Below are 12,206 nucleotides of genomic sequence, written 5' to 3'. Positions count from 1 at the left end.
CAAACAGAGATGCAAGAGACGGATTGTAGGAATCATCCCATGCAATCCTGGACACCAAGAAGTCCCGCCATCTGCCACCTGCAAGCTAGAGGTGGATTCGGGGCGAGTGGCAAGGCCTGGCAGCCAATGGTGCCCCAGCCGGTCTGGGGGCCTAGGGGACCAGGAGCACCACTGTCCTAAGGGGGACACGGGTGCCCTGGCTCAGACAGAGAGCAAATTCTCCCTGCCTCCGCCTTTTTGTTCCGTCAGGCCCTCGACGGACTGGGCGCTGGCCACACACGCCAGGGGCGGTGGCCTTTCCTCAGCCCCCAGCTCCAAAGCTGGTCCCTTCCTGGAACACCCGCCAGGGCACCCCCAGAAGTCACGTGTTACCAGCCGTCCGTGCATCCTGTGGCCCAGTCGAGCCAACGCATAAAATTAACCCTTACCAAAGTTAAAACGCCTTTCGGATTTCGTTAAAATAGAGCCAAATCAAACGAAACAGGTTTTCTCCTGGTCAGGCAAGGTTCTGGTGTGCCCTGCTGACATCTGTAGCTCGTCAGAGCCAGGTAGTGACCAGGATTTATTTCTCAGCGGGCTTGCGGCAGGGACGACGCTAAGGCCCGTGCCCTCAGCCCCGCTGGTCACAGGCTAATGGTCCTGTTAAGTAAACAAATCATTGCCACCTTTCCACTCAAAGTTTTGACTAATTTTGCCTGTAACTTGAATATCAAAATAAACATTAATTAATTGGCCAGAGTTAACCACCCCAAAAGGATAGAAGATCTGGTTTAATCCAACAAATAAACACACCGGATTAATTAAAGAAGAAATTAAAATTGCAAGTAGGCCTTGATTCCCGGCTGCCTGTTGAGCCCTGACACGTTCACATTACCCACCCCCACACCAAAACCGTCCACATTCGAGATGGGGACGGTGATGAGCAGTTCTGGCCGGGGCCTGCGGGCGCCAGACAGCGGCTCCACACCAGCCCTCGGCGCCCTTGGGGGACACCGCTCACCGTCAGCCCATCTTCCCACGCGTCACAGTTAGCAATGAATGGTTTTCACGTGAAATCTCCCAGTTACTTGGACTAAAACTCTGCAGAGTGAAGTGAGCACGTCTGAGCCTGGGCGGCCCTCCCCCTGGCCCGACGCGGGGCCGGCCACGTGCGCCCAGCCCTGTCCTGCCTCTCCAGGTGGCTCGGGGCACCCCAGGGCGTTGCTGGCGGCCCCGGGGGCTGCGGTCCTGTGAGGGCCCCACCATCGCCCCGGTCAGGTGGGGCTGAGCAGTAGCAGCAGTTACATTCACAATGCTTGATGTTCTGCGACATGTTTCAACCCCCCGGGAGTGTCTACCCCACTTGTAACGGGCAAACCTCTCCTCTCACGTTCAGGCTTCATGTTTTTCAGAATTCATCACGTATTAAAGAAAGGAGAAGGTTGTTACGACCCTTTGAAATTTTTTAAAGATTACTCATAATTTTAAGCGAGTTACGCTACCCCTGATCTAACTATATTAAAAGTGATTTAAAATTTAACCGAACAGGTTGATAGTTCCATTGCTTGTTGAAAGGAGATTACTGATCCACGTCCCACCTTTGCAGATTTTATCAGTCTTCTTTTAAAGAGACTGACTCCCAAGGGAGGTGTTTCCTCCTGACCCAGAGGCAGGCCAGGACACGCTGCCTCCACCACCACCAGTCCGGCCTCCGTGCAGAACTGCTCAGAAAATCAGAGGTCGCCATTCAGGGAGAACCCTCCTCTGCAGGGTGACAGAATATTGTGGAGTTGGCAGCTCCTGTCATCTGTTACTAAAGCCCCCAAAAATAAAGGCTCAGCATTTTTAAAGGTTCACTGTCCCCAGACTGGCTTTGATTCATAGGACTGACAAGGTCAACGCTTCAGTGGCCGTAACCCAGAGCCTCATGTTAAGAAAGAGATTCAATTTGTCTCACAGTTCCAGGTCCGTGCCTCCCCTCTGTGGATCCAAGATCTCCAAATGACAGGGGGGGACAGCTGCCTCTCTCCTCCCCACGGCAGGTCGTTTACCGCGTTGCGGATGAGATGACCTCTCCTGCCGCGAAGACGAAGTCCCGCGCCACACCTCTATTTTTGCTCCTAGCTGCTTTACCGTCTTTGACTTTTCTCTGCTACTGTTGATGATTTGAAAAGAGCTTACAGATAGGTCGGGGCTGAGCTGTTCTAAGCTGGGAATGGATTTGTGTTTTCAAAAAAAATTTTAATCTAACTCTGTCACAAGAGTGAGTATTAGGAAGAACTCAGAGTTCAGTATCAAGCTAATAGCCACGGGTCAGTCCGTAGTCCGAAACGGTGACACTGAAATGAAGTGGAAACTTCGCGATCTCATCAAGAAAAAAACCATGAAAATAACACCCTCCTCGGGTCTGATGCAGGACCCATATCCATGGGGGGAAAAAGTGAATGTGGAAATATCAGGTGTAAAACCCTTGTTTTAAGTTGATATAAAGATCTGAATGAAAAGGAGCCGGGTATCTACACATTGGTGTCGCATTGCATTTCCAGAGTTCCTCGCATTAACCCAAAGAAGGCAAAATGATAGCTTTACAGCTAACTCCTCACTCGCCGAAATCGTACATGACAAATTAAAAAAACTGTTTGTTGCGTGCTTAGCTTTGATCTGCAGAAACCAGTGGCCAAAACCATATGACACAGTCCACTCAGGGAAAGGTTAGGTTGGTTTTCCATTCCTCGGGCGCAGTTATCTCTGCACAGCTGAGTGACCCGTCTTCTGGCTGCGAGTTCTGCAGAGACGGCCTCGCAGAATCGGCGGCAGGACCCGCTCCCTCCGATGTCACTGCCACTGTCTCCTGAACAAGTCCAGGAATTTAGGAGACTGTCCTCGTCTGGGTGTAGGAGGCTTAAAGCTCAATTTCTGGGATCTCTGATCGTTGGTTTATGTAATGGGGTACCCAAGGGAAGCTGCTGGGTTCCGCAGGGATGGCGACAGCTAACTCCTACCCCATTCCTCTCTCTCCCTCCCTCCCTCCCTCCCCCATCTTCCTCCTGTCTGCCCCCTCTCCCCTTTACCCCCTCCCAACCCCGGTCTTCACTTGGCTTCACTGAGGCTCGCTCTCTGCATGTCAGACGAGCTGCCAGCAGTTCTCGAGTCCCAGCTCCAAATCAAACCCTTCAGCAGGAGGAGATTGTGTCCTCACAGCTCCTGGCTTTGGTGGCATGCCTGTCTGTCACCCAGTCCGTGCACTTGGCCTCGACCCCCGCCCAGCGCTGTGCTCTGACGGTCCCGAAGCAGCGGCCCTGACCGTGAGGCGCAGACGCGCGTGCGTTGTGTGGCAGACCCCCTGGCGCTGCTTCCAGACGCGTCGCGGCTCGCGCTCCACGTGGGGCGCAGTCGGCGCCGGGCCGGCCGTGAGCGCCGCGTGTCTGTACGTTGCTCCGTGCGACGTGGCGACCCCTGCTATTCCATCGCGTCGCACGGGGAGCCGAGGCCCACGACCTCCCCCGCGGCCACGTAGCTCGTGAGCGCGGCCCACTCAGTTCCCGAGTGTATGTTCTTGGGATAAGAAAACGGCCAAATCCCACGGAAGCGCGGCCCCCCCAGCGTCGGACTCCGCCCGCGTTCGGGCCGCACCGAGGAGGAGCGAGCGGGCCCGGCGGCTCGGTGTGGCGTCAGGAAGGGCTCGGCGCCCCCCCTTCCTGCCTTCCCCGCCCCTGCCGCCGGGTCAGGTTCCCGCCCCCAGGAAGTGGGCGGGGCGGCTGTGCGGCGGGAGGACACGCGGGACTTGGGGGGGGGGGGCGCTGCAGCCGGGCCGCGGCGGGGGCAGCACCCCTGCTCCGAGCGCCTTCGCGCAACAGAAACGCCAAGATGAGGGGCGCGGGCCCGGAAACGACGCGGGGGGCGCCTCCCGCCGACCTCGCAGTTTATGCAACTCTCCGCCCGGCTCATCTCCTTAGGGGAGATGCTCAGAACATCGTGCGAGTGAAAACATCAAACCCGACGCAGGCCGGCGGCGCCCCAAGGCGCACTGGGACACAGTGCCACGGCTGGGGGGGCGGGGGGGGTGCTACGGGAGCCCGGCCGGGGGCGCGGCCGCTGCCAAGCCCCCTCCTCAGGAGCGGGGCGTCTCTGGTCGCGGACGCCAGAGCCGCACGGCTGAGAAGCCCCGTCCGGAGGCCGGAGGGGCCCACCGGGCCGTCGGCGCGGCTCGGGTCCAGGCCGGACCCAGGTCACGCGGCCTCACGCGGCGTGACCGACGGGGCGGCTGCACGTGTTGGGGGGTCAGGGCGGTGGCGCTTTGAGAGGCGCGCGTTGCCAACGGCCCGCCGTGCCGCGAAGCGCGCCCCTCCGCGTCCGGGATGCCCACGGCACCCCGCGGGGGCGACGTCCTCGCGACCACGGGCGCCGTCGCCCGACTGAGCCGCCCCCGCGGCGCCCGGCAGATGGGTCCGTGACGGCTGCGCGGCGGTTTCTGCGCTTATCGGGGCGACGGGGACCCTCGCGGGGGCGCCCTGCGGCCCGCTGCCGTGCGCGCACGTGCGTCCCGAGCGGGCCGGCGCCCCCTTGCCGGGTCCTGTCCGCGCCTCGGGCGGCGAAGGTCACTCGCATTGTGACCTCGGACCTGCAGAACCGGAGAGGCCGATTTCGTTCGTACATTAAGGGGAAGTTCGCAGAACGTTGTCCCATCTCCTCCCCACGGACGTGACTCGGTGAGAGGGCGCGGTTTTGGAGCTCAGAGAGCCACTCCCAGGAAACGCCCGGGAAGGTACCCGAAACCTCCGGCCTCGCCTGCGCTCAGCCCGTCAGGCCGGTGCGCTAGCCGCGTTTTCTCAGTGAGGACGTTCAGCGGGCCGCCTCCGGGCCCCGGCTGGAGCGGCCGGATCGGGGACTCGACGCCCGGCTGCCCGCTCCGGCGTCCGGCGCCGAGGGCGCCCACCTTCGCGCCTTGCGTCAGCGCCGGCGCGGGCCCGGGAGGGCTGCAGCTGCCCGTCCCCCCATCCCCCCCGCACCTGCACGAGGCGCGCGTCCGGCGCCGTGACCCCGCCCAGCAGGGTCCTCACCTGGGCTGCTGGAACGCCGGCCGGAAGGCCTGCCCCGCGAGGCCACGCCCACCCGCGCTCCTCGTTTCGGGTGTTTGTCTCCGGCTCTTGCGGCCACCGTGACGTCCTGTGACATGTCGCCGGCTCCCTCGCCGGTATTTCCTTACTGATTAACTCCGTCGCCTCGCGGAGGCTTGTAGGACACCTGGGGCCCGTCCTCCGATGGACTAACCCGGGAGACCGAGCTGAATACAAGCCCAGACCCCGCCCTCACAGAAGCCCGTGTTCCCGGCGAGGAGGCAGCTAGCGAGTCATCTGAGCTGCTCGCCGGCGCTGGACAGGAAGACGTAAAGGACGGTAAGGAAAGAGAAGAACGGAGCGATCGCGCTGGGATGTGAGTCAGGCCAGGCCCGCGGGGAAGGCTGCTTGAAGTCGAGGTCCTGGAGGCCAAGAAGGTGGTGGCTGCATCCTGTCATCATGTCAGGGCAGCAGGTGGAACGGTGGGACGGGTATCAGATCCTCCCAGAGCTCGTGAAGGCCCTGAGGTCGGCGTCCACACGCGGGCCAGAGAGGAGAGCGAAGCTGACAGCCCCAGAGGCAAAGGCCGGATCCTTCAGGCCTTGTAAGTTCCGGGAGGAAACTATCCTGGGGGCAGCGGGGAACTTTTAAACCTGGGCAGCGATGTGGTCCAACGTGCATTTTAAAGCAACACCTGACCACGGACGGGGGAATGCATTTGAGGAGCAAGAGCAGAAATAGGCAGACCGTTCATGGACGGTTCTGATGGCTGCGTGGCGCAGAAGGAGCAGAAGAGGTGGAAGGACATGGGTGGCGTTTACAGACACGGCAGGGATCGGACAGACACAGACCTGCGATGACTGTGGGCGTTTTTCATCTCTGAGCAACCTCTAAGCCAGGCGGGGCATCTTAACTCATCTTTGCATCTTTCTCTTCTGCTGCGGTCACCTCGAAAACCATGTTCTCTAGAGTCTTTCCTGGCCCTGTGTTTGTGTCTGTCCGAGAAAATGTTACCGTCTCGACAGGTCATAGAAGTTTGTCCGTAATTGTACAGCAGAAAATGTGCCATTCACACTTGCTCTTCTGCCAAAGTCCTGCTGTGTTCTGGAATATTTCAGTTTTCCTAAGATCAATTCTTGCCTCTCATTACAAATGTAGTGTCTGACGTAGTATAGAAATAATCGTGCTTCATAGTAGTTTATTTAAGCCTCTCGTCAAGAAGGAAATAATTTCCATGAAAATGAGCACGATCTCCCATGCGGGAACTTTTCTCTTGTTCTTCCTTAGCGGTTTTAGGTGAATGGTGACCCACAATGAACTTTCCCTCTGCATGCTGTGGCAGGGGCTGTCACAGGGAGCAGATACTGCCAGCTAATATTCCTAATAGTCACCCCTGCAGAATTCTGAGAGCGTTTTAGTGACAAAAGTAGGAAAAATGCTAAATAAGGTCCGTGTCCTAATGATATGTATGGTCCGTAGACAGACATCCTCCACAAAGAGGAGACTGTCAAATGGCACGGCCATGATTTATAGTCGAAAGGATGACAGAAATGATTCCCACTCAGTCGTATGAGACGAACTTGCCATTTGAGGTTTATTTGCTTTGATTTCAGAATTACCATTTCTGAAGACGGGAGCCTCAGAATCGTTAATGTGACGAAATCGGATGCTGGGAGTTACACCTGTGTCGCCACGAACCATTTCGGAACGGCGAGCAGCACCGGGAACCTGGTCGTGAAAGGTAACGCGTCGCCCAGCAAACGCACACGCCCGTCAGCGTGCCTTCCTCTCTGATAACGCGATCTGTCAGCGTGGCGTCATTCACATGCAGATGAGCAGGTATCGCCGCCAAATTAATCCATCACGGCAGACGTGGCACGATGAATGACTCTTAGAGGAGTCTCGGTAATGAATATGATAGGAAGGCTATCTGATTTCGCGATCACCCAGTACAGTTCTGAGACTCGAGCAGCCATCGTCTCTCTTAGGGTGCTGTAACTAACGCTATCTTCAGCCCTTTAATTAAATTTCTTTCAAGTCTCTGTAGATTAGAAATTCAAGTCTAGGAACATTGTGCTAACAGATTAAAAACCCGCCACATGCTATTTTTAGCAGGCATTGTTTAAACAGTGACATTGGCGATTTTTAAAAGTGCTGCCCCGGTTATTCAGAGATATCGATGTGGATTATTCCACTGATAAAGGTCTTCGATCCCCTCTGCACTCTGCTGTAGTCACCCAGCCAGCCCTGTCGGCCTTAAGGAATAAAATTTTCCACATCCCGTATCCTGGGGGCTTTATAGATGTGACAGAAGGTCCCTTATGCTCTGAGCACCATACGTGACACGAGTCTGTTCCAGCACCAGGTTGGCGGGATGCATGCAGGCTGTGACTTTAATTTGCATTTTATTTGCTTTTCTATCACTTTATATCACGCCTAGTCATAGAGGTTTTGCGGCGAAGGGATCTTGGCGGTGACATGAGAGAGGAAGATGAAGTTCAGGTTGTGACTTTCTCAAGGTCACTGTTAGCAGAAGAGGGATGTTAGCCCCGGTCAAGGTCACCGTTAGCAAAAGAGGGATGTTAGCCCCGGTCAAGGTCACCGTTAGCAGAAGAGGGATGTTAGCCCCGGTCAAGGTCACCGTTAGCAGAAGAGGGATGTTAGCCCCGGTCAAGGTCACCGTTAGCAGAAGAGGGAAGTTAGCCCTTGCTCTGCATCCTCCTTCATTCTTTCTGCTGTACCAGGAAGTATTTTTACTTATTTTCTCTGTTTCTCCATAATAAATATAAATGGGTCACATCACATTATCTCCTTCTTGGCCATTTAAAGCTCCCTCTGTGAAGCAAGATAGCCTGAGGCTAATCAAAATATCCAAAGAGAACATCGGCCTCAATTTTAATTTAAAGAAGAAAGTTAAAAATCACCGAATTACATATTTCAGAGTCATTGGGTCGGAAAAGTACTGGCATTTGGGAAGCCTTTTAACCATAAACATACGTGACTGAGCAGACAGAGGACGGGAAGCCCAAGGGCAGTAAGTAAGTCTGTGTTTCACCTGAGCCCAAGTTTGGTCTATTAACCGGTCACTCGGCGCGACGGCACAGGTGTCCTCTGATTCACTGGAGGGGCGGGGCGGAGGGGGAGGAAGGGCGGGTTAGGTCACGTGAGTGAAATGATCCCGGCAGGGGGTCTTTGCGGGCGTATGCTGCCTGGTGTGGGGCAGGGCCAACAGGGCCCAGGAGTTCAGAGCTGCCCCCCCCCCCCCGCCGTCCCCCGCCCCCTACCCCCACCCGTGCCCCAGGTCAGAGTTGCCAGGGAACCGTCGGTAGCCGCCGTGAGTGGCAATCCGGGCCTGGTTTCGAACCTCGTTTTTCCCACTCAGAAGCGCTGTGACCGTGGACAGACGGTCAGCCCGCATGGGGAGGCCGGCAGGGCGACCGGATGGGGCTGTCGCGGTGACAGAGGCAAGCCACGTGACGTGCTTAGTTTGGAAACGTTAGTAGGTGTTGTTGGTATTTTAATAAAACGGCTGCCCCTTTGTTCTAAGCTGTGCTGAGAAGGGCGTTTGGGACACGTCCGCCCGACAACGCGTTAGGCCCATTGTCAGCCAGGAGGAGCGGCCCGCCGAGGCAGCGCCCACGTGCGGGGGGCGCTGGGCGCTGGGCGCTGACTGTGCGTGCGGTGCCCAGGTGCGGCCCGCGGCTGAGCGTCACCCCCCTCCGAAGCCGTGACTCCCTCGGTTCTCGGGTTCGTCTGCTTCCACCCGAGGGCGTGGCCCGCAGGCCAGGACAAAGCCCCCGGCCGCCAGCCCGGCCACTGCCCAGGCTCGCGAGGCGGCCGGTCTCTCTGCCGAGCGCCCGGGTGCAGCAGGGACGAGGGGCCCTGCTCACCGGCTTCCTTAGGTAGACAGAAGTGTCGCCAAGTAGTAACTTCTACCTATTTTACGAAACTAAATACTTGATTTTTTTGCCTTCTAGTAAAATGTAAACAGTGATTCCCCAAGGATGGTATAAGAAACCGTTTGAGGCCGTGCTTAGGTAAACTGTATTTTGGGTTTTTTTTTTTTTGTTTAAAGTAATCATTTGCCTTTTTCAGTGTGCATTAGGAAAATATTGGTTTTCCATTTATAGCAAAGATTTAAAAAATCTTTCAAAACATATGTAAGTCAGGAAGGGAGTCACTGCAGAGGGAAGTCGGAGGCACGCTTCGTCATGAGAGGGTGCGTGCACAGCCACGAAGATGGCGTGTGAAGGTCGGGGACCGTGACTTAGCAGCAGCTCCCCGGAGGGCTTCGGGGTCTCGGGGAGGCCACGCAGCCCCGCCCCTGCCGGCCCCTCCATGCCCTGTGGAATGCGTGCCTTTCGGCACCTGCATGGTGCGGCGTCTTCGGTGGACGGGTTTCATTCGAGAGAGATTTTTAGGTGGCGTTCCTAGCGAAGGGTCACTTAGAGTGTTGGTTCTGGGTGTGCTTCAGCCAGGTAGCACCCCGGCTCCTGGCGAACACCTCTTGGGCTCAGAATGAGGCGCAGGACATCATCAGGCTGTCACCGTAGCTACCATGCTGAACTGTGTCCGAAATGACCTCTACTAACCCTGTGGCTGGTGGCTCCAGCAACCCTGTCCTACCCCAGAGAACTCGGAACCTGCCCAGGCAAAGGAAAGCTCACCAGGGTGCTTAGGAGAAAGCAGGTCCCCACGCCAGTAAATGCACATCTCTCGCGATGAGGCCTGAAAAGCGTGCATTTGTAATAAAAAGCCTCGTTGGTCCTCATACACAGCGGAGCTTGAAAACACTCCATTTTCACGGGTGGCCAAACCATGACCAAAATCCGGAGGGCCACCTGTTTTCATATGGCCCAGGAGCTGAAGGTTTTATGGAATTCACATTTCAGTGTCCACACGTGAAGTGTTCATGGAACACAGACACGCCATTTCTTCGCGTGACACGTGAGGAAGGGTGGAATGGCCATGATGAGAGGCCGCAGACCCCATGCATCCTCAGCTTTGCCTCTTGACCAGCAAAGCCTGGAATACTCACTATTCAGCCCTTTCCAGAAAAATACCTACTTCTTTCGTCTCATAATTTTTCCCTCCCTCGGGGAGACCTTCAAATTCGGCGCAAGGTGTAGCCCGGCCAGGCTGTGCTCTGCTTACATTGTGCCTCGTGCAGACCTTCCATGCGGGAATTCCCGTCTCCTCGAGTCTGACGTCGAGCTGGAGTGAGTAGGGGGGCTTCTTCGCAGGCCCCCAGCCTCTCCTGAGTGTCACAGGGTTGACCTCAGCACATGGGCACTAGCCGAAAATCCAGAGGAACGCAGTCAGACGCTTGGGAGAGGAGACAAGCAGCCTGGCAGACACAGGAAGCGTGCAGTTGGTTTGATTCTCCAGACTCTGGGGAGGCCTCGTTCCATCGGGACCAGAGCCGCTGGGCCAGGGAGAGCCTTAGAGCACAAAACACATCCACAGGGGGTTCCCGAAACGCTGGTCACCTCCTAACGGCTACTGTCACCAGCCTTGATCAGCCGAGCTGTCCCACACGGAGCTTACGGCTGCAGCGGCTTCTTTTACAAATACATGAATGTACACACTTACATATTTGTATAAATACATAAAGTGCAATTAATTTTTTTTGAAGTCCCGTATACAAATTTTACCCTGATTTCATCTGGATAGAAAAAATATTTTTTTACTATTGTTCTTTTGTTCGTTTAAGTGACTTATTTAAATTTGGTACACAGGAATACTTCCTTTTTTTTTAGTCCTACTTTATTTTAATTTTAATTTTTCATTTAGAGATGCATTCCATATTGTTTTATATTAGTTTCAGGTGTATAGTATAGCAGTTAGACATTTATGTAATTTACAGAGAGATCCCTTGATTCGTCTAGTGCCCGCCTGGCACTAGACATAATTATTACCATGTCATTGACTATGGTCCCTGCGATTCGCGTCCCTGTGACTGTTTTGTGACTTCCAGTTGGTGCTTCTGAATCCCTTCCCTTCCCACCCAGCCCCTTACCCCTCCCCCATCTGGCAAGCTCCAGTTCGTTCTCTCTATCTATGAGGCTCTTTCTGTTTAGTTTGTTCATTTATTTTGCGCTTGAGATTCTGCAGAGACGTGAGATCATATGGTATTCGTCTTTCTCTGTCTGACTCTGTGTCTATCCCATCAATGGTTTCTGCTTAGAAAGAAAGATGCCAACACACACACACACACACACACACACACACATGCACGCACGCACACATGCGCGCACACACGCATGCACCCACACACAGCAGACAGAAAGGAAAATTTCTCACCAGCACCAGGGAGTGTCTGCACTACCATTCCAAGCACTACCTGAAATTCTTCCCGTTTTAACTGGTCAACCGTGAGCAACGACAGCCCTGCACAGCACAGTAACGCAGAGTCTTTCAACTGGAACTTTTTTTGAAAATGCGTTGGAAGCCGCCCGCAACCTCCGTGTAGAATTATTCAAGGCTACCTGTGTGTTTGACTGAGGATCAATCAGAAATCAGTAACCAGCAGCGACATTTGGCTGTTAACTCACGAGAACTTTTCACATTGGGCGCTTTCATCAGAATACATTTCAGCCTAATTAGATGTCTTCCACTGGAACCAATTATTTCTGGGCGATAATTAAAGGTCTTTCTAACAGAATTAACACGAATTCTGACCCCATGGCGTCTAGGGTAGGAAGGAAAAGTTTGTTGTTAGAAGGGCTAAACGCTAATTACGATAGGTCCCCTGGCAGAGGGACAGTGGGCAGAGCGCGTCCACACCAGACACTCGCAGACCCGTGAAGACCCGCCCCAGTGAAGCCGCCGCGAGCAACTAAAGTAGGCGGATCCTGAGGAGAAGGAAGATGAGTGTACCTCTCGCTCCTCCTGCATTCGCGGAGCATGGTATAACCTAGAACATTCTTTCCACCAAGACGGCAAGCCAAGATCTTGTTGAAACAATGTAATTATCTCCCCTGATATCGGTAAGGGCCATATAGATTTAGCAAATCGTTTGCCGTTAGCAATTTCAATCATGGATAAAACGACTCCTTTTTTATTTAATTCTCTCTGTAAGGGAGCTTCTCGCCTTTCATAACACCGAGATTTAAGTTTATTAAGACTGCAGCGCACCCTGAATCCTTCCTGGTCATCCCTTCTCCATCC

General features: G+C 54.9%; 1 protein-coding gene across 10 annotated transcripts in view; it reads left to right on the top strand.

The window, feature by feature from the left end:
- Window positions 1-12,206, top strand: part of CNTN4 (contactin 4) — a 637,177-nt gene that overhangs the window by 570,196 nt on the left and 54,775 nt on the right. For all 10 annotated transcript variants that reach the window (XM_036220058.1, XM_036220057.1, XM_036220056.1 and 7 more), the window contains one exon: window positions 6,650-6,777. In XM_036220058.1, coding sequence (XP_036075951.1) covers window positions 6,650-6,777 — 128 coding nt within the window. The remainder of the gene's footprint in view (window positions 1-6,649; window positions 6,778-12,206) is intronic.

The sequence above is a fragment of the Rousettus aegyptiacus genome, unplaced genomic scaffold (assembly GCF_014176215.1).
Source record: "Rousettus aegyptiacus isolate mRouAeg1 unplaced genomic scaffold, mRouAeg1.p scaffold_m13_p_4, whole genome shotgun sequence".
Classification (NCBI taxonomy): domain Eukaryota; kingdom Metazoa; phylum Chordata; class Mammalia; order Chiroptera; family Pteropodidae; genus Rousettus; species Rousettus aegyptiacus.
This window is presented reverse-complemented; position numbering and strand designations above follow the sequence as displayed.